Source organism: Lutzomyia longipalpis, chromosome 2 (genome assembly GCF_024334085.1).
Source record: "Lutzomyia longipalpis isolate SR_M1_2022 chromosome 2, ASM2433408v1".
Lineage (NCBI taxonomy): Eukaryota > Metazoa > Arthropoda > Insecta > Diptera > Psychodidae > Lutzomyia > Lutzomyia longipalpis.
The window spans coordinates 40,480,306-40,502,660 of NC_074708.1; the positions used below are offsets into that span (position 1 = coordinate 40,480,306).

Below are 22,355 nucleotides of genomic sequence, written 5' to 3' on the forward strand. Positions count from 1 at the left end.
AATTTTTCAACTTACCAATTTTCATGAAAATTCACCCTCAAAGCATCAATATAAAGAACTTCTAAAATAAAGTCAATCTTAAGAGAATTAAAAAAAAATGCATTAAAATATTTATCTTTCTTTATTGAAAAATTATAAATTTTTAATTTTTATTCTTACACAGAATGGATTATACAATTCAATTTCTTTCTTGACGATTTCTTCTACCACTCGCTTTATGATAGGCAGTGAAAATATATAATATGTAGAATTGACTCAAAGCGAAGGGAAAGTAAAAATTAATTGTTTTATATACATACACATTAAGCTTATTAATCAACAGAGAACAGCTTCACCTCTTCTTTATTTTTGGTTTCAATGGGTTTTTTTATCACTTTCGCAATGGTCACGGATTCGTGATTTTTGGGAAGGAGGGGTGTTAATTTTTTTTTAAGTAAGAATTAGAATTTAATTTTATTCTTTAATCATTTTTCTTTTCTTTTTTTTAATATATTGCTAATTTTGCTGGGGTCTCCACGGTCTTCGATTTGCACCGGGACGTCGGAAGCGATGCCGACGAGGAGGTGGCTGAATCGGTGGACGTACCCTCTCTTCTGGCCTCAGAAGGGCTGAGGCATCAGGGAATTCTGCTGGGCGGGCACGTGGAGATAGATCAATTTTGCGACAAACGGTGCACCTGGATTATGGAAGAAATTTAGGTGAGTTTAGGGATTTTCTTTTTAAAATCATCTGTTGATGGTTAAATTACACTTACCTGCTGACTTTGGAAGACTGATCCATCTTAATGGTTTGCTGGACAGGTTTCTTGAACATATTGCCATCTTCAATCACTGTGAGCCAGAAGGACATCAATTGGTCGTAGTAGTTGCATCGTCCATGGCCGTGGCATTCAATCACTGGCATCTGCCGGAATTCCTCCAAGCATGAGCCAGGAGATAGAAGATCCTGACCATAGCCTCCAGTATTGTCGGAAGTGTACTGGAAAAAAAAGTTTTAACACAAAAAAGAAGGTAAATCAGAAGAAAAATCTCTCGAGATTATTTTAATTTCCTCACCATGAAGTAACTATAGCCCAGCCAAAGTTCTTCCCATCCATTCGGGCAGTTTGGTATGGTCATAGACTGGCTGTGAATTGCAATAACTCTCGTTCGGCTTTCACACACAGAACACCTGGAGATGTACTTCTCAACTTCTCGCGATGGAATGGGTGCCATGGAGAAGGTCATTGGCTCACCAGTAGCCAACCACATGCTGTCATCATTGTTCTGGGCGTAGTTGCAGACATTGTTAACGTCGCAGAAGAGGAAGGGCATCGTTGAGAATTTCCTTAGGCATGATCCTGCTGATCCCAAATCTTGCCCAGCTGTCTGTCCACCACCAATAACACTGGCCAAGGAGTACCCATCCCAAAGCTTAATGGTGTTTGCCGTGCAGTCCGGAATGTGCACAGATTGGGAGTGACGCGTGAAGACAAAACCGCGAGATCTTCCAGGTGGTGGTGGTGGGGCTGGATCACCAACTTCACCTGCAGGGCCACGGTATCCATCGAGCCCATTGAGACCGCGTGGCCCCGGAAGACCTCGTTCACCTTTAATGCCATCGAATCCAACTAATCCAGGGATTCCTTGATCACCCATCATCCCTTTGAGACCCCGGAGGCCAATGAAGCCAGTCGGACCCATATCTCCCATATCTCCTTGCAATCCCTTCCGCCCTGGGAAGCCATCAAATCCAGGTTCTCCGGCAATTGCGAGTTCGTACCTGAAGGAATCACCTCGATCTCCTCGTAGTCCAGGAATACCGTCATCCCCATCAACACCATTCCATCCGGAGTCACCTTCAAGACCCCGAGGACCTGTAGGGCCACGTGGACCTGCACGGCCAGGTAAGCCGGGTGATCCGGGAATTCCTTTAGCTCCATCATAACCAGGTGGCCCTGCAAGACCTTGATCCCCCGGTTCTCCTCGTCTTCCCGGAATACTGAATCCAATATCTCCTTGAATTCCCTTGAATCCAGTATCACCGCGATATCCCATTGCACCTCGAAGTCCTGGCAATCCTGGACGTCCTGGGGGGCCTTGGAAGCCAAAATCTCCTGAGACACCCTTTATGCCGTCAAAGCTTTCACCGGGAAGACCAACAGCTCCTGGTGGCCCATTATCACCATAATCTCCAGGAACGCCTTTCGGGCCTACTTGTCCAGGCCTCCCGGGGAAGCCATCAATTCCTGCAAGACCTGGCTCTCCGGGTTCAATGAATGCACCAACCATACCACGTAGACCTCTCAATCCTTTATCTCCCATGATACCTTTCCGCCCAACGAAACCATCGGGACCGGGATAGCCTTGTTCACCAAAGTCTCCCATTGCACCCTTTCGACCAGGGAATCCGGGAAGTCCTTTAATACCCGGTTCACCTTTGGGCCCAGTCTGTCCGTGGGGGCCACGATCACCTCGATCACCCTTCTGAGCAGGACGTGGTGTAACTATACCAGGAATACCCGGGAAACCTTTATCACCCCTCTCTCCAGGCAATCCAAATAGACCTGGTGGCCCAGGATCTCCAACATCTCCCGGTAATCCAACCAATCCTGGGAATCCCATATCTCCAACATCTCCACTTTCACCTTTGGCGCCATGAAGTCCAACTGTACCATACAATCCGGGTATGCCTTTCCTGCCATCAATTCCCCGTAAGCCTGGTCTTCCTGGAAGTCCCATTTCACCTGTTTCACCAATTAGTCCAATATCTCCGGTGTCTCCTCTTTCTCCTTTCAGCCCAAAATATCCATCTCTTCCATCTCTACCCTGATCTCCGGGAATACCCTTCTCTCCTGGATATCCATCGAAAACTTCTCCTGCATCACCTTCTGCACCTTTTAGCCCAGGTGCTCCTACACGACCAGGGATTCCAGGGAGTCCTTGTAATCCTTGAACGCCCACTTCACCCTTCACACCACTAAATGCAGGTTCACCCCTTTGCCCACGTAAGCCCATTAAACCGAAATCACCTCTGAAACCCTTTGCACCATCTCTTCCAGGACGTCCTGGAGCTCCTTGTGGCCCTTGATCACCAACAGGACCTTTGGGCCCATGTAATCCAATACTTCCTGGCCGGCCTGGGTAGCCAAATCTACCGGGTACTCCTTGATCACCTCTCTCTCCTGGCTCACCATCTAAACCACGATATCCAGGAATACCAACAAAGCCAGGCTCACCTGGTGGGCCAGCATCTCCGGGCATTCCAGAAAATCCAGGTAAACCAATATCACCTTTAGCACCAAAAATACCAATAGCTCCCTGATATCCTGGATCTCCTCTAGCTCCTTTATCCCCATACGATGCGGGTAAACCGTCGCGACCTGGTAATCCAGGAGGACCTCTTCTGCCGAATATTATATCACCGCGTTGTCCACGAACTCCTGGGATTCCGGGAATTCCCATTAGACCATCATCTCCCTTTATGCCTTTTGCGCCTTTATCTCCTTGGAAGCCACGATTGCCAGATAAACCTGGAAATCCTGCATCACCGGGAATTCCTTTGGGTCCAACTTCTCCATCAAATCCCATTTCTCCGAAGAGAATTGCTCTTCCGGCTTCTCCTCTACTTCCTTTCATTCCCTCCAAACCAGGTTCTCCGGGTTCCCCATCAATACCAGGCAGTCCAGGCTCTCCAGATGGTCCCATATCTCCAATTATTCCTGGATAGCCCTTGAATCCCTCAGGGCCTTGAATTGTTACCCCCGCGGGGCCCATGTCTCCATCCCTACCTAAGAAAATTCATAACGTTTTTTAAAGAAATTTTGTAACAAAAAAAAAATAAAAAATCATACCTGGAACACCTATAGGTCCTACAGATCCATCCCAGCCTTTCCTTCCGTCTAATCCCTGTTCTCCAATGTCTCCCGGTAAGCCTCTATCTCCTTTTGCTTCTGTTACATTCAAAGCTGGGATGTCACCGTCTTCACCTCTTGGACCTGGAACACCTTGATCACCTTTTTGACCCCTAGAAATTAATAATTTATTTTATAAATATTTAAATTAATATTTTAATTAAATAATTAATTAAATTAAATTAAATTAAATTAAATTAATTAAATTAATTTAAATTGTTTCAAAAATATTAATTATAATGAATTCTCATATTTACCAGGCACCATCCAGTCCACGATCTCCTTGGAGGAAATAGATGGGAACATTAGCATTTTCTCCTGGAAGTCCATCTCGTCCATCACGTCCTGGTGCGCCATCTCTGCCGGGAATTCCGGGTATTCCATCGAGTCCTTGTAGACCTTTTTCGCCGCGAGCTCCAAACTTTCCGGGAAGTCCAACTTCTCCTGGCCTTCCGGGTTTTCCAACGTCTCCGGGATATCCTTCATCACCCTGATCACCTTGATCGGGTTTAACTACATTGCCTTCAAATATGAGCTCACCAGGACGACCCTTTGGGCCAACTCTTCCAGTTTCACCGGGGCTTCCGGATGGCCCGTCGACTCCTTTACGTCCCTTCAAGCCAGGAAAACCCATTATGCCGCGATCTCCTCGTGGCCCAACGAAACCCTTTCGTCCGTACATTCCGGGAAAGCCAGGACGTCCAGAATCACCTTTGAGACCCTTCAAACCAGGAGCACCAGGGCTACAACGACCGCAGTCATCTCCACGAGGACCTTTGTCACCCTTTGGTCCGGGAACACCGTCATAGCCATCATCTCCTGGAACTCCACGTCTTCCTGGAAGCCCAGGTACTCCTGGGGGGCCCGTGACATTGACACCTATTCCCGGAAGACCCTTTGGGCCAGGTAATCCAGGTTCACCACGATCACCCTGATATCCATGTTGTCCATCATGCCCATTATTTCCGGGGAGGCCTTTCGGGCCGTATGTATTTCGTCCGGGAAATCCTTTTAATCCTAATCGACCAGGAGGGCCAGCTTCACCAGGAGGACCTATTGGCCCTGGTGGCCCACTTTCACCAAAATCACCCTGTTGACCTTTTATGGAAGTTCCCTTTTTCCCTCGAGGTCCTGGCATTCCAGGATCACCAGGTGGGCCAGGAAGACCTGTTAGTCCCCTACGGCCTGGCTCTCCTGGGATTCCATTCATTCCACGTTCACCAATCTGCCCCATTTCTCCCTGTGGACCTTGAGGTCCTGGTAGTCGTTCATCGAGATTCGGATCGTAAATACCCTTTGGTCCTGGAGGACCCTGAACACCCGGAAGACCATAATGCCCTGGCTCTCCGGGTTCACCTTTCAAACCATCAGCTCCATCATAGCCGGCATATCCTGGGGCTCCTTTGTGTCCCTTCTCGCCAGATGGTCCTGGTGGCCCATCCTTGCCACTCTTGCCACGATCTCCTATTTCTCCTTCCTCACCACGGTAGCCCTTGAGACCTGGCTCACCTGGCCATCCTTGACGCCCCTCACTACCCCTTGGACCAAAATCACCCATATAGCCCTTTTCACCTTTCTCCCCTATAATTCCCTTTGTTACAGTTTCATTCTTCGAAGTTAATGGTGGTATGAGACTGTCTCCTTTATCTCCTGTCTCCCCTGGTGGTCCTCGATCACCTTCCACCATTCTCATATCTATTTGAAAATCTTCTCCACGTTCACCTTTATCGCCCATTCCACCAGGAACGCCCTAAAAATGTTTTTTTTTCTTTTAATTAATTTTTAATTTAAAATTAAACGTGCAGATAATTTACATCAAATCCTGGCATTCCTTGGTAACCCTTCATGCCAATTTCACCGGGATACCCACGATCTCCTGGTCGTCCATCGGCACCGGAATCACCACGATCACCTTTGGTGCCTTTGGAATTAATGCCACCCTCTCCGGCATCACCCCTTGGCCCAGGTGCTCCATCATAACCCGGTGGGCCACGTACACCTGGTCTTCCTGGCATTCCTGGGCTACCCATGGTGCCTTCAGTTCCATTGCATCCATCTAATCCCCGTGGCCCACGATCTCCACCTTCTCCCTGAGTTCCATTGTAGCCAGGAATACCAAAGTATCCCGGCATACCTTTTTCACCCTGAAATGTAATTCAGTTAAAAAAACGAATTTGTTTAAAATTCTTTAAAGGGCTTCTAACTCCTAAAATTTATTGTCCTTTTATTTTAATTCTAATTACCCTGAAGCCTTTCTCGCCAAGCATTCCATGCTCTCCATTATCACCATAGTCTCCTGGTCGTCCTGTTGGTCCCATAGGGCCTACATCTCCATGAGGACCCTCCTGACCTGGCAAACCCGGAGTTCCCATTTGCCCCATTGTCCCCTTTAGCCCTTTGCAATCGCATTCTCTCTTATGAGCGCTCTAAAAAAAATTAAATTAAAAGTTTTTTTTTAAAGTTAGATTTGACCATCAAAATTTACTTCCCGCCATTGAGAAAAAAAAATCTCTCTCATCTCTCAAGGGTCAGAGGTTGTGTGCGATTAAAGTGCTCGAAAAAAAAATTATGCCATAGAGTCGCGCCGATTTAATCATTAGCAACATGTAATATGTATATTTAGTGAATATTTAGGGGCTTTGTTTGCGCTTAAAAGGGGTTAATAGGAATAAATCTCAGTGTGGAGAGACAAATTGTTTCGAGAGAGAAATTGGAGCGATTTTTAATTAAAATGCCTAGAGTTTGTGGGGCTTCTCACTGGTAAATTATGAGTGATATATAGGCTTAATTGCTTAGATATGCTAGCACGATATGGCTGCGACAATTAAATTGCTCACAATCGTGTCCCGCGCGAATGTTCTACATGTGCGCGCCTTTTTTGTGTGCCATCTCCCCAGTGCAACATATATTTCTATTAGAAAATATGTAAATTGCAGTGAAATATTTAGTTCATCTCTTGGGAGTCGCACAGCCTCAAAAAAGCCCACACAATGCTCCACATTGCCACCATGCAATCCAGTCGGGAAGTTGTCTCTGGCGGGTTGCGTGGAGAATTTTGCGAATTTGTTTGGTTGATTTTGTGTGCCGTGGCCGTCGTCTGTCGGAAATTGTAGACCACGGAGTGTCTCTGCCACCCAGAGATATGAGATCATTGTATATTTTCACTGGGTGGAAATGCTTATTAAACAAAATACCGCGCTGTGTCTCGTGGAAATCGACAGCTAAATTTAATACAAAGTGCATCCAAAGTGGCATTGCCACAGGCAAAGTGTCTACTTATAATACCTCTACTGTACATACATGTATGTATGTATGTATGAAGAAGAATTCATAAAATGATCTTCATATTGCAATTAGAAGATCAAATTCTCTGATGGGATCATACCAAGGGGGGAATTCCCTTTACCAGCAGAGACACTGTGCATGGGATTAAAATAACATTGAGATAGATATATGGGATGAAGGGCTGATAAATCATGAAATTGAGAACTCAATGTATTGTAAAAATATTTAAAATTATTCATAAATTTAAAAATTTTTTTAATAATTTTTGAAGTTAATAGTTTTTTTTTTAAGATTCAGCTTAAGACTTAAGAAATCTTAACTTTCATTTAAGAATACCTCAAGGGGTGTTTATTTGGCGAATATTTTGGTTTTTTAAGCGAATCATCCGAATACTTTCGATTACCTGAATATTTGACTTCGAAATAGAATTGTATTTAGAATAGATTCTTACAAAAGAATTTCGCAAAAAAAAACCAGAGTTATGAACTTTTCGAATACATAATACGATTTGATTAAAATTTTAGCTAATTGAATTTGTGAAATTAATTATAACAAGAAAAAGTAAGAAAGAAAGAATTACTATTATTGATAAATTAATGTTTTTTTTATTTAAATGATTCGATATTAAATTCGAAACAATCAAAATGAAGAAATTAAAATTCTTCCCATGGAAACATTCAGTTTTGTGACTTATCCACTCCTTGGCATTGTGTGTAAGATCATTAGGAAATGGGTATAGCAAAATCCTCAATGAATATTTTTGCCTTTATTGTGTCACATTGTATGCTGTGGAGATGATTTAAAACACTCTAAGCATTAGTACGTAGTTCAAGTTGTAAATTATCAGCATTTTTCACGCAATAATATATAATTTATTTTTATAACTAAACCACGGGGTCAAGGAACAGCACAATAAAAGTTATTATAAAAAATAAAAGCTAAAATGTAATATAAGAAAAATTCTGTGCATGAGGAAAATTTTTTATCAAAACGGGAATACTATCAGTAAATGTGGTGGCAGAGGAAGCTGATCTCGGGGTCCAAAACTAGAACATATCGCGTCTGATAACTTCCTTTCGCACACAATTTTATTTCTCTCGCGTGAAATAAAATGTTAAAGGAAAAACTTTGCGATTATTTAGCCAGAAGTTTTTTTTTTGACTGTTCTTTCTGACATTTAAAAAGGCTCAAAAGAAAATGAGAGCAATTCGAAGGATCTTTACAATAAATTCAATTTTTTTTCGTTTAGACTTCTAAAGAAAATCCCTGTGTGACAAAAAAAATATGCTTCTTTTCTTTTTTTTTCTTTCGATGTAAAGTCCCCGCAAAACATCTGTTAAAACATGCCGGATTTTTTTTCTTTTTCTCTCTGGCTAATTTCTCGCTTTTCCACAAACACTATGCCGACACATAAATACATAAAATAGAAATGTAACGCTAAAATGGACTGTCACCACTTGGCTCATATAGGATTGGATTATTGGCAAAGATCCACACGTGATGAACGATGATGGCATAGCACTTGGCATTCATGCTCAAGCATATAGGCATTTCATTCATCATTCTCGGTGTAAGATAGCTTCTTCTCATCACACACCACAGCAGAGATTTTTTAGTGAACTGAAATGCATATTTTTAAGGGTGGATGACACTAATTAGTCACAGTTCCTTGTGAATTTATTATGCCAACTTGTAATCACTTTGATGGGCGTGAGAATTTCCTTTTTGCATTTCCCAGAATCATTTTGTGTCAGTTGTTGAGTTTAGTTTTCTTCTGACATAGTTTCTTTTTCATCTTTTTATCTCTCCTTGATATAAATATTTGTTTCAGAATGCAACAAAAAGTGTGGACACAACATTGTTGGAAATATGATTCATTTGATATTACAAGAAGATTTCGCTTGATTTTTTTTTTAAATTAAATTATAAGAAGTAATCTCATGCATTGAATGTCAACAGAAAAGATTTTTTGCTGTCTTTTGGGGAATTTTCTAATAAAATTTTGCTTTCTAAATTATCTACAATAATGCCTGTAATGCCCTAAGAACGATAATTCAATTTAAATGGCAACAAATACATAATAAAGGAACCAAAACACAAAATTTAAATAAAAACGTTTTATTTCCTAATAGATTCTGTTAAACAGATTTAAAAAAAATTATAACGAATACAAATTTTTAAAGAAAATTCGATAATTGAAGACTTTTTATATACAAAACTTATAAATAGATCTATCAAATGAGAATTGAAATTATATACAGAAATACTAATCATTTGTAGTTGCTTCCACTTGACCCCTGACTACAAGGTTAATTCAATGGCGTCAGCTTGAAAAAACTACATAATCATCTATGTTTTATTGAAAATTATTTTAAATTTTAGTTGAGTTAATTGGAACAAAAAAATCATCGTTAGCTTTTTTTAAATACTATTTACATAAATTAGAAAAGAATGTTTGATTGTTTTGGGAATATAATCTGGAGGATTTTTTAAGAACTTCCTTGAGAATTTTCTTGGATAATTCTTAATATTTTGGCAATAAAACATTGAGCTAAGCTCATTCCATAATTTCTTATTCATTTGTAGAAGAAACTGCGGGGCAATAAAATTCACATAAGACAAAAGCTCAAAATAAGGAAAAAATTCTCCTTAATGTTCAAGTGCTCTTACTTCTGCCTAAAGCATCCCCCACAGAAGAAGTTAATGATTAATCTTCAAAGAATTTTCTTTTTTTTTCCTACGAAGCCAAATTTATTATTTTGCAACATCGCGAAGAAAGGATAAACGAGCAGACACTTCATAAAGCTTTCAGCAAACCATTCTCTCATTCGAGTAATAAAATTCAATTATAATTTCATAAATTTTCGATAAATATCCTCATTTAACCATCATTCAGCACAAGCAGTGTGTGTGCGTGCAAAGAGTACCACAAGAAAGGCACGAGAGATGAACATAAAACGCATGTAAAATTTCTAGAAAAAAAAACGATCCTCAATATTAATTTTCATCACGTTCAAACGAGGAGATTTTGGGATGAAGAATTCGTTCCAGCAAACACAAATGGCTTGTAATCTATTTTTAAAGTGTTAGAAGTGAATGATTTCTCTATGTGCGGAGTTTCTAATATAATCTTTTGCTGCTTTTTCAAATCTTTCATTTTTTTTTGTTTAGCAGCGCCGTATGAAACGTTTTTTTTTTTTCGGGAGGATGAGATTGTGCGCGAGGTTGTTTGCTCTCTATCAGTAAATTAATTTATTCTTTGCGAAGCTTTGGAGAGAAAAGGTGAAGGGGTCAAGCGCAGTGTTGATTGATAAACAACATGGGCCACACACCATTTTATGTGATTGTAATTAATTTTCCTGGCTTCTGTGGATGGACCCATGAGCATTTTTTTTCTTTTGAAACATATGTGCGATTAGATTTTGTTCTCGCGGTTTTTAAATGTTTTCGGATGTACTGGTGTGAAATAATCCCGTGTGGAGCAGCTCACATTGCGCTACAGATTGCGAATGATGTAACAGGGGTTATAGTTTATTTATTATTTAACATCATTTTGCTCCAAGAAGAGGGAGATATGCTAAGAAAAAAAAATAGTAAAATAAAACGGCGCTTCACAGTGCCTCTTCCTGCCAAGCACGAGATAGTGAATGAAACTTGCAGGCCTGTGCCTGAAATTGTGGCGCACACATCATTTATTTAATTTTTAATCACAAATAAATAGCAAACAGACCATAAATTTTTATTAGTTTTTTGTTAAAACTTTGATTTATTACAATTTTTTTTTGTAATTTTAAATAAATAAAACAAAAGAATGAAGGTTTACAAAAGATTTTTATAAAAAGATAAATAAATGATAAGATCACAATCTTTTAATTAAAAAAAAAAAACTTTTTCCACCACAGATCTGTACACCAAAAGTCATTTTTTTCATCTTTTGGAAGTCAATTGGGAAGAAAAATTGATGGGAAAGTTAATTTTTTTGCGCCTATGGGGAAAATGATGAATTTCATTGGGTGAGAGCAAATAAACTGCGTGAATATTTCGTGCAATATAAGAGAGCAAAGAACCTAATAGAAAAAAAAATTGTCTGTTTACATTAATTGTGAGAAAAAACTAAACAGGGAGCAGATAAAACAATATTTATACGAAAATTTATCTATTTTTAAAGCTCCACAATTTGACCCATCTCACAGGAAATATTGACTCATTGGGCCAATTTACTCAGCATCTCATTGATTTCTCATCTCCTTACACACTACTAAGTACACACGAATTTTTTTTTGATTTAATTTAATTTCATTGCCCCACGGAGGCGCATTACAAATGGAAGGCGCGCGCGAGAGTGAAAAAAGAATTAATGCTAAAGGGTTTCGTAACTGTTTCATATCTTTCCACTGTTCCACATATCGAGGGGGGCTAACACACTGCGTGGATTGCTACTATCCCTCCGCCTCTCCTATATGTACATTACATCCATATATATACACATATGTGTGGCCAAATGTATATAATAATGCTGCTAAATTCCTCATGAGAGAAGATCACAAGGAATTGGCGCATGGATGGCATCAAAAGTGCGCGCAGAGTGTCTCGAAAAAATATATATCAAGCGATTAGCGCGCGAAAAAGCTGCAAAAAAAAACTACGCGACCAAATGCGAAAAAGGGGACAAAGGAGAAGAAAGAAAAGGCGCATAGAAGCAAGAAAAAAAACCCTTCAGAAATTTTTCGTCGTTTTATGAATTTATCTCTTCCACCGAAACTTTTGGCTTCCCATGGAAATTAAATAATAAAATAAAACCAGTTTAGGGCAACACTGCAGAAGAATTTGCACAGCGCGCATCCACACACAACTATGGAGGAGAAGATCCCCAATGATGGAGGCTGAGAGTTGAGTGCAAAAAAAAACCGCCTCGCGGATCATCAAAATTCAAAAATGGTTTATTTGTTGGAAGGCAATTCTTCTTTTAATTAGATTGATGCGGACGGGATGAAAAACGCACCCAAAAGTGCCCTGAATATTGATGCTTTTTGCCTGGAAGCTAATTTGGGAATCATCGCTTGATGAGGATCGCGCGTAGCCCCCGGAATGCTTGCTGTAGTCATTCACTTTAGCAAGATGTACCACCAAATGCATAATTTTGACCCACTTTGACTCCAAACTTCTCTGCGTAAACATTTTGGGTAACGCGGGTGGAGGAGTGAAAGCGATTGATTTGAAACAGTCGTCCCATTTCAGATTTTGTATTCATCTAAACACAGCCACAAGGGTGATTTGCTGTAACGCCGCAATAAATACAATAAAATTCAATAACATTATTTTATGTATTTTCTACAAACTTCTTGAGTAGAGCAAGATAATAAATTTCTTCCTAGCGTGCGAAATTGTTGAATTAGAAATTGTAGGTAGGTTGCTATTTAGGTTTTATAACTGTTTTTTAACGTATTTTTTTTTAATCGATTTGAAAAAAAAAGTTTAATTTTAAATCAAGAAAAAAATTCGAAAAGGCGTCTTGGAGTTACTATTTGTTAATTTTTAATTCACTCCAAATTGATACTAAAGTAAATTTGCACACAATTAAAAGATTAAATTTTTTTTCTTTGATCTTAAATTCATTTTTAAATCTTATTGAAAAATTCATTATAAGAATTATTTAGTTTTCCGATGAAAAATATTTGGGCATCAATTTATTTTTAATACCTGATTGGAATTCTTGTAAGGAACTGAGATTTTTTCTTTGCAAATTACAAACAATCATTGACCATATTTTGAAATTATTAAAATCATAAATAGATAGACCAAACTCTTTAGGTTTTAGCCCTCTTACATTATTCTGGTTAATTAAATGATCATAAACACAGATAGTTGATGAGAATTTAAATTAATTTTGTCAAGTTGTTAAAAATCTCCTTTCACTACAAGAAAGCATAAATTTTCTTCCATATAATTTGTAGATGTCCCCTAAAATGTCGCGTTCAAAAAGAAATAAAAAAAAGTTCTTTTGATAAATTGCCTCCACACTGTGCACTTTATCTTCAATCTTGTGTTGCTTCAACTCAAATTTCAGGTGCATTTTCCGCACAGAAATCCCCAGTTGAGTGGCAATAAAATGCCTTTTCACACTCACTCTCTTCTTATGCTGAAATGTTATTGCTATTGAATTATTCTTACAATGCGATGGATGTAAGAGGCTCCCGATATGCTGAAGCAAAAGCACCCACTTCTCATGACCACTTTACTCCCGCAACATCCTTCTCTCTTGCGCTTTGTGCTTTTCACTTTTCTTTTATGATCTTCTTGAGTCATAGGAAGGAAATTGAAGCAAGAGGCTATAAATAAAATCTCTGCGTTTACTGAAAGTTTATTGTGCTCCCGCGCGAGAAGAGCAAAAAGACTCATATACAATGTTTGGGGGATTAATGTGCGCACAGAAGGAATTTCCTGAAAATTTTCAAATTGACTAAATTTTCTAAATAATGAATTAATGTAAAAAAAAGTCTCTCATGCGATCTTGTGATGATTTTAACCTTGCATCTTGGCACTTGCAAGAATCACGACACAATTGGAAGATTAAGTGAATTTGAATGATTGTGGGTGGTAAAGTGTGATGATGATAGTTGATCTGCATCTTATAATCACTCCTATCTCTCTCTCTATGCGCTCTATTCCCTTTTTTTGCCAGCCAAACTGTCGTCATCGTCATCGTAGATTTACAAAGTCAAATAAAAGTGACTTCTTCAGCTTCTCCAGCTTCCAGAAGATCAGCTAGAAAAAATGGAAGATTTTCAAGCAGAGATGATCCCAAAAAACAAACTAAATCTTGAGCTGTTGCATAAAATTTCAAGCAAAATGTGTTTCAACACAAAAAAAATCCCACAAAAAGTGACTTTTTTTTTCCTTTTCTTCCTTCTTCTTACCACCACCCATTCTCCGCCCTGTTTGCCATGTTAGACCGTGTTAAAAGTTGTAATGAAAACACCAAAGCATTAAAATACAACACACATCATTTTATTTTTAGTTTATTCCGAAGAAAATTTCATACAACCGTGCAATACAAACATAAAATTTCTCTCCCAACATAAAGATTATATGTATCCCATTCCTTTTATTGTTGATTTCTTGCGCACACACAGCCTCTAATTCGGCCACATGTAATTAATGGACATCTCACCCGATAAACTTCCTCAACCAAAAAGGTTCATACTCGCGAGAATTTTTTTTTTTCATTCTCATTTTCTCCACCTCTTTTTTTTAATTTCTTAACCCTTTCGCGTTTAATCGCGAAAAAAAAATTTCCAAATTTTTATAAATTTAAAAGATTTTCCAAGTTACAAAATACATCAAATTCACACAAAAGATGTCAAAGAAGACGATCTAACTGGAGAAAAGTCCTCTGAAAGCATCCACCGTGATAAAAAGAGCGCATGTTTTAATGTTTCACGTGGACGCGAAAGGGTTAAACCATCTTCCCTCACAGTCTCTGCAATACATATCACACAATTGATCCACATAATTCCGAAAGAACAAGTTAAATTCATTCCCCGCCTGCAACAATATATTTTTAGAAAATCCACAGGAATTTTGAGCTATGCAATTACACTGAATTATTCATCTTTGGTGGGAAAATCATTTTCCAAAGAAAAAGCCTTTTCACTTGTTGACGTTAAGTCCCTCCAGCATGAACCATTCTTCAGGGAGTTTTCACGTGAAATATGAAACGTTTCTGCTTTCTAGAAATTGCTAATGGGAATTTTAATAAATATGGATTTGGATTCTTTCAGCGTGTTCTATTCTTGTGGATTCTTAGTAAAGGCAGATCCTTTGAGAAGTTGGATGCTTTTGGGATCAAATTACAAAATCTTATAATTTCTTGAACAAGGATTGGTTTAAAATTCCTTGAAAAATGAAAAAGATTTTTAATAGTGAATAATCAAAGTTAATAAGAAAAATTCTTTTTTAGGCACAGCAAAAATTCAGCAAAGCACAGCAAAAATTAAGTTTTTTAATGGATTTTTAGTGATCATTCCCAAGGCATAATTTTTACGGTTCTTACGCAAAATTTCTTAAACAATTGTAACTCATTGACTCTCTATCAAACGCTTGTTAACCTGCTCATGGAGTCATATGACTCCTAAATCGACAATTCAGGAGCTTTAGGAGATAGATATTCATTTTTTTTTTAAATTTCTTTTGAGAATCCTTTTAGAGACTAAAGGAGTTCATGCACGGGTATATGAAAGATGATCCTCTATCGCAGAACAATGGCGTCGAAATATTTGAATTTTTTGGCAATTTTTATTTGCACTTTTCGATGTGATCCCAGTGGATTTTGGGGAGTTTCTCTCGCGGTTCTTCAATGTTTTATGATCCTCTACAAGATGAAATGGGTTAAAATTGTTCTGCGATAGAGGATCATCTTTCATATACACGTGCATGAACTCCTTTAGTTCAAGAAAAATTAATAAAATTTGTTTGTCTTAGAATTTAGATCAAAAGAAAAAAAATCAAAGACTTGAAAACACCTCATTCAGATTTTAATCTTCTCTCTCAATTTTCCCGTTAACAGAATCTATTAGAAAATTGTGAAAATCTAATTTAATTCTTTGAATTGTTCTAAAGATTTTAAAAAGGGTATATCCCCTGATTTTAAATCCTCATCGTGGCTTGAGTAATAAATAAAATCACGTTCTCAGTTCAATGGCTGGAAGTTCTGAAATGTGTTTGTGCGAGAAAAATGCCGGAAGAATGATAAGACTTTGGAATATACATATACTTATATGTGTCATAAATCTTTAATGAAAAAAGCAAGGAGACTTCAATGAACAAATCAACAAAAAAAAGTATTTTTCAATTAAAAATTCCAGCTTTTCTTCTCTTAAAGAATCTTCAGAGTTGGTCTCTTTTTGATTTCTTAGATGGGAATCTTAATAAAAATCAAACTCAAAGAATGAACGTAAACCTTGGATGACTTAACCACGCAGTAATACATATAGCTCTTAATATACAAAGAATCTTATCGGGAGTGCAGTTTGTTGGCATCCGGGAATAGGGAAAAACGTCGTGTGATGTATGATGGTCTGCGTGGACGAAAGAATGAAATTAAAATGGCTCATTCATCCAAAGAGATGTGGTTGAGTTTTGAATTACAAAATTCAGTCCTCCTGATAAGGAGCCATGATGTCATCATCTCAATTCCGTTTTTATTGCGGAAAAAGTTATAAATGCGCGAGTGATTCGCAGAAGTGCTCCACAATTTCCCTCCATATGCTCAAATTGGGTTCTTTGCGATAAAGCGCACAATTTCATTTCAGCTCAAGTCTTTTTACCCAATTAGATAGGATTGCGCATTCCTTGGGTGGCAGAAAATTTATTCACAAGAATTTACTCTTTTTTCTTCTAAGCATGTCATCTCCTACATAGAAAAAAAATCACGAAGAGCAAATAAAAACTGTTGCAAATTTTTCCTTTCATGTTTGAGACACAACTTCCATGAACAAGTTCATATTTTTTTTTAGTGAAGAAGACGACGCTTTAATGGATTATTTGCTTTTTCAGCATCATGGGAAAAAGTGTGTGAAATCTTGAACTTGAAATTCAACACGGGCACTTCTTTCGTTTAAAAGCTGCCATCATCAAAATTTTTGAATTTGCTTTTGAATTATTCGCGACATTTCATTCATTTTCATATTATTTGTGGTAAACTGCTGTTTTCTTTTAAACAAATATCGAGGGCTGCATTGTAAAACCGGCTAAGTCGGTTCGTAGCTCATACCGACTTAGCCGGTTTTACAATGCAGCCCTCGATATATTATTTATTGACTTGAAGGAAAATTTTTAATGCCATTATTTAGGAGTGAGAAGGTCGAAAGATGGGAAATGTTCAATTAGTTTGTATAAGAATTAAATATGGAATGATTGAGAATTCTTGAAAATAATTTAAGGCAACCCGGCGCCTCCACTGTCATAATTTGTCTCTTATGTACATATTTAATTCTAGAAAGAATACATCAAAGTAACTGACTACCTATTTTTAAAAAAATACCAGACGCATCCATAATTTTCTTTAATTAGTTTAAAAAAAATTAAATGAATATAAATATTTCTTTGATAAAGAAAACTTAATGAGAATCAGAAAACAAATATTTGTTTTAATGCAAAAAATTGTTTTTTTTTTTAATATATAAATAAAATCTTTCACACATCCTGACCTAAAAGTCTCAACTTTGAACATGCATGTAGTCTGAAAAAGGCGAGAGAAATTCTATATCTCGATTTAGAGCTAAATTGCAATTGCAAGAGGAAGTTATGCATAAAGTCTGCTTCTGCAATTTCTTGTGTAAATTATTTTTCCGGCATTTTGCAAGTTGTGAAAGAAAATTCTCCGTTTAAGACATGCCTAAAAGAAAGAAGGAGGAAATGCAAGAAAATTCGCTGATCTTTTCATCACTTTCTACTCTCTGAGAAATTGGACACTTCTTGCAATCAATTCTATGCCAATAAGCGAAGAAAATGTGTGGAAGAAGATCTGAGATCTCTAATAGGTCTCTCATGTGGTTTCTATACCATGAAAATAAATAGCTTTTCAATTGACGATCTACTGAATCAATTTGATGAATGGTCATCCCGATAGCGGATCAGAAGCGGTCAGTGGCGGATTATTTTTTCTGTGTTGTTTCTACTTTTTAGGTCCGGAAAATTGATTAGACGTCGCATGCCATCAGGCACATGAGAAATCTCAATGGAAGAATCAATGCAACTTGTTGTCCAAGAACCTCCTCGTGCTTACTCTTTCTCTCTTCCTTATGCACCGCCAGACGATCTTATTTTCAATCGCGAAATGTCTTCTATTTTGCATGAGTTTACACATAATATTTATATGTGGTAAATATGTAATATATCGCATTTAGCATTACACAAAAGGCGTTGAACTTGGCGGTTGGGAGAGAGAGAATATATGCTCATTTATCTAGCAACATGTCTGCAATTCATCGATATTGTATGTAGTGGCGAGAGACCCCAAAGAGGAAGGAAACATGGTGAAAAATCTTGCTTTTCAGCAAAGTCAAGGAACTAAAAAAGATTCTTTTTTTTCTTCTTGAGATTAATATCAGAAAGCACATTTGAGCACATACTGCCTCTCAGAAGTAGTCGCGTTTGCTCTTCATTCACCACACAGCACCAAGAAGACGATGATTCTCTTCTTTTGCCCCAGCTGTGTGTTACAATTCAATTGATACTATATCAGTGACTGGCGCCGTTTTAAAAAATTATTCTCGCTTCTCTCAAACAATGATTTTTGATTTATGTACGAATTTAAACAAAAACCATTCACCATAGAATGGTAATAGAACATAATGGTTTTTCAATGTGAGGAACTTTAAGCTAATACGATCAATACTCTGGCATGAATGATAGTTTTCTACAAGTCAAGCATGATTACAGAACCTTTATGAAGTTTTGTGACTATTTGAATTATTTCTTTTTATGGATTTAAAGGAGTTTACCCGTTTTCCATAAGGAGAACCCTTTCATTCAAAAAAAAAAGATCAACAATATGAAAAAAAAAAAGAAATCATCAGGCAGTCTTTTAAATTTATCTTAATTATTTATCACATTTTAAAGTAAAATTTCTCTTGAGAAAAAGAAAGATGATTCTAATTTTAAAAAAAAATAATAAGATAGAAAAAAAACGATTAGTAGATTTAAATAATTAAAAGGAAATCTTAATTCTTAAAATATCAACGTCCTTAAATTTTCATCAGGTACTGTATGTATAGAGTATAGAAGTGAAAAGACATCTAAGAGTCAAATGCGAATAAAAGAGGGAAAAGGACAATAAAAATAAATCAAAAACGAATTTATTTTCAATACTAAAACACCAAAGAACATGAAAATTCCGCATAAACTAGCATCATGACCTAATCCTCGGTATGTTGTGAAGAAAACGGCAATTTATTGTTGAATAAATAAATAAGAAATTTCGGGTGGTTGACTTACTGGGTGCACGGCGTGGTATGTTATCAATTACATGATGGATATATGTACATATATGACGAATGAGAGGGAGGTTATAATTGATTCATTAAGGGATACATATTTTAATTAATCCCTAAGTAGACGTTCCATTTAATTGGCCTCAATGATTAAAGAATTTAAACTCTTCGTTCTAACGGAGAGTGGCACATTTAATATACAATATTGTTGTATTATAACAAATAGGAATATTGTCTAAACGCCTGCCTGAGGAATTTACAATTTTTCTTCTTTTTTCTCCTCGTATATTCTGTGTGAAAGAAATTCTCCTTAAGAAATGTCTCACTTCTATACAAATTATCACGCGTGGGGGATGAAGGAACAGATGCACATTTTGCTTTCTTTTTTTTCTTCTTCAAAGTAGGTACATATACGTACCCAAAATACCACAAAGTCTTTGCATGGAAATAAATTTAACTTCCCAAACTAATTTCAATTACCAAAAAGATTCAAAGCCCCACAAATTTCCTTGCTCTGTGCCTTTTCTCTCCCCGAAAAAAAAATCTTTTCATAGTGTTTTGGGGAAATTTCTCAAATTCAAACTAAAGAGGAATTTTGTTGGCTTTCCGTGAGGCAATTTATTGCAGAATACGCCCTTTGAGTTTGCCAACGTAAACTTTTCTTCTTCTTTTCAGCACTTGCAATTTATAAATATATATGTACGTATAAGGTTTCACTTCTCGTCAGCTACTTCTTTGCATTGCTAACCACTAAGCATCTTAACCCTTGGAATGCGGAGCGGGGTCGTTGAACGACCCCAGCGCTATATTTCGTGTTATATCTCCATAAATATAAAAGATACCATTCCCATCTTTTGGAAATAAGTTCTTTGGTTATCTGAGGAGGTTGTGTAAAAATTTCAGCTCAATCCGACCACCACAAGAAAAGTTATTAAGGAAAATGTAGAAGAAGGGAATTCAAAAATTGGTGTAACGGTCATGCTGCGGAAAATTTTTTACAGCATAAGCAACATAAAACATAATTAGAAGCATGTAAATGTGCAAAACAATAAAGAATATTCGAGAAATATTGCCATTTATCACGTTGCGGGAAGTGAGGGGAATGTGGGGAAGAGTGAAAAAAAAATTGCAGTTTCTTGGCAAATTTCTCAAAAAGAAATTGTGAAAAATGAGTGAAAAATGTTTTTCCCAAATATCTTCTTCTACGTGTTTTGTGGTGGAAAAATTGTGGTGCAGGGTGCAAGAGGACTATATAAGGAATCTATAGGCACTAACCCGACAACTCCAGGTTGTATAGTTTGGGAGAAAATTGGCCTTCTTTTTGGGGTCGCTCAACGACCCCACCTTCGCATTCTACGTAACCTCCAAGGCCTCCGCATTCCAAAGGTTAATAAATTTGTACTCAACATAAGTCATTATTCATTGGCTCACAAATCATCTTTGTTACATGGTGTTGAAGACTAAATGAGAAAATTGCAAAGAATTTAATATTTCTTTAAGGAAGAAAAGCAAAGAAGGATTTAATGATTTTTCTTTTAAAATGAGGTGGATTTGGAAATTAATTTTACCGGATACCAGGCGCCTCCACTGCTCTAGAATTTATAGATATAGGTACATATAAATTGAATTACATTTCAATTCGTTTAATTCAAATAATCATTAATAAATCGTTGAATTTAACGGAATAATTATTCTCTAAATCTTAAGGTTTATATTAAGATTTCTTTTTAAACTCATAAAGGACATTTTTGTTTCAGAAAATCTCAGGAGATTATCTTACAACATAAAATTCTACAACATGTTCATTCAACAACATCCTGTTACAATTTATCATATAAAAATATTCATAAGTTCTTTCTATTTATGATGCGACAACATTTCCGACACAGCTCTGTACATTATTCTTCTATGAATAAATGGGGAAGCAAACTCCAAATGAATTGAGATTTGAATAAAAATTTCTTATAGCATTAAAAATATCTTCTCAATGCTTTATTTTTTCCAAGATTTCCTTCTTTAATAACAAATGGAAATCTTCCCTTTGCCCTTTTGCACTATTATTTGCAAACTTTTGATGAGCAACGAAGAAGGGAGTGTTGGGCTCTTTACTACACACCTCTAAGCTCAATGTTAACTCATCACGATCACCTTTAGGGCTTTGTTTTGTGATCCAGAAGAAAAAGGAAATTTTCATTGTGGCAATTTGGAGGGTGAGAGCTCATCCTCGACACAAAGAATGCGAGATTCTTGGCGATTATCTCTTCATGTGAAATTGATGCACAATTTCAAGATATTGGAGACCCGTTAAGAAGCCATTTACCCACATACTTAATTCTCTTTTAGCATCTTTTTCTCCCCTTTTAGGAGAACCTCCTTGTTGCTCAATCAGCGGGGAAGCAACACCGCTGTCCCCTCCGATCACGCGGAGCTGCTATTTTATTCATGAAGCACCAACAGAGAGTTTTTTGGATTAACATACAATATAAAACAGTGCTATCGCGCGTACTTCTGCGAAAAATGTGCCAAAAAAGATTCCGTCTAATCTTGGGGTCGTGGAGGTGATGATGGTGGAGGAGAAGAAAAAAAAAGTAACGCCTCAAAGGATCGCGCAAGCAGTTTGATCTGCACATAAAAACTGCTCCATATCTCGAATTTATTTGGGCAGGGAGTTCACAGAGATCACGTCTAAGTAGAGGAAAAAAAATATACGATAATTTTGAGACGGAAATTTGCTCATTAAATCCAAGGGCGATCTTTGCGCGTCCGCATTTGGGAGAAAAAAAATGGCACCAACGGGGAAAAGCACATTTTGGGGCTAAAGAGATTTTCTTTCACACATTGAATAATTTTGACGGTTACTTTCTTTGAATTATTTGAATTTTCACTATTGGCTTACCACAGAGGATACAATCTGGAGGATTACAAGGATAATGAAGACTGCCGATGATTGTTGTGTGTTCTTTCCCCGGCCCTTGAAGGGACTCGTGGGTGTTGGCCACATCTTCTCCCTCGTTCACCACACACTTTCTCCTTAATGGGGCTTCTCAATCACAGAGGGGTGAAAGAAAGAAAAAAAAAGTTCACGATCGCGATCACTTTTGCAAGCCAAAAAAGATGCAATGTGGCTTACATCGGCAGCCGCTAACGTTCGAAACGGTACTAAAACGGAGTCAAGTTGTGGAATC

At 37.5% G+C, this 22,355-nt stretch overlaps 1 protein-coding gene across 1 annotated transcript; it reads right to left on the minus strand.

The window, feature by feature from the left end:
- Positions 1-102: 102 nt before the first annotated feature.
- On the minus strand, positions 103-22,333 carry LOC129791284 (collagen alpha-5(IV) chain). The gene is made up of 8 exons (XM_055829358.1): positions 22,067-22,333; positions 6,136-6,318; positions 5,707-6,036; positions 4,150-5,642; positions 3,833-4,005; positions 1,056-3,769; positions 755-978; positions 103-676 (listed from the first exon to the last, which is right to left on the minus strand). The coding sequence occupies exons 1-8, from the start codon at positions 22,169-22,171 to the stop codon at positions 496-498; spliced, it is 5,403 nt and encodes a 1,800-aa protein (XP_055685333.1). The 5' UTR covers positions 22,172-22,333; the 3' UTR covers positions 103-495.
- Positions 22,334-22,355: the final 22 nt, after the last annotated feature.

What these genes read in the sequence shown, in the direction of transcription:
- LOC129791284 (XM_055829358.1), bottom strand. Translation starts at nt 22,171, where the DNA reads ATGTGGCCAACACCCACGAGTCCCTTCAAGGGCCGGGGAAAGAACACA. An exon ending in TGGGCTATAGTTACTTCATG is followed by an intron (nt 979 to 1,055) that starts GTGAGGAAATTA and finishes TTTTTTTTCCAG; the next exon opens with TACACTTCCGACAATACTGG. An exon ending in CAGTCTTCCAAAGTCAGCAG is followed by an intron (nt 677 to 754) that starts GTAAGTGTAATT and finishes TCCATAATCCAG; the next exon opens with GTGCACCGTTTGTCGCAAAA.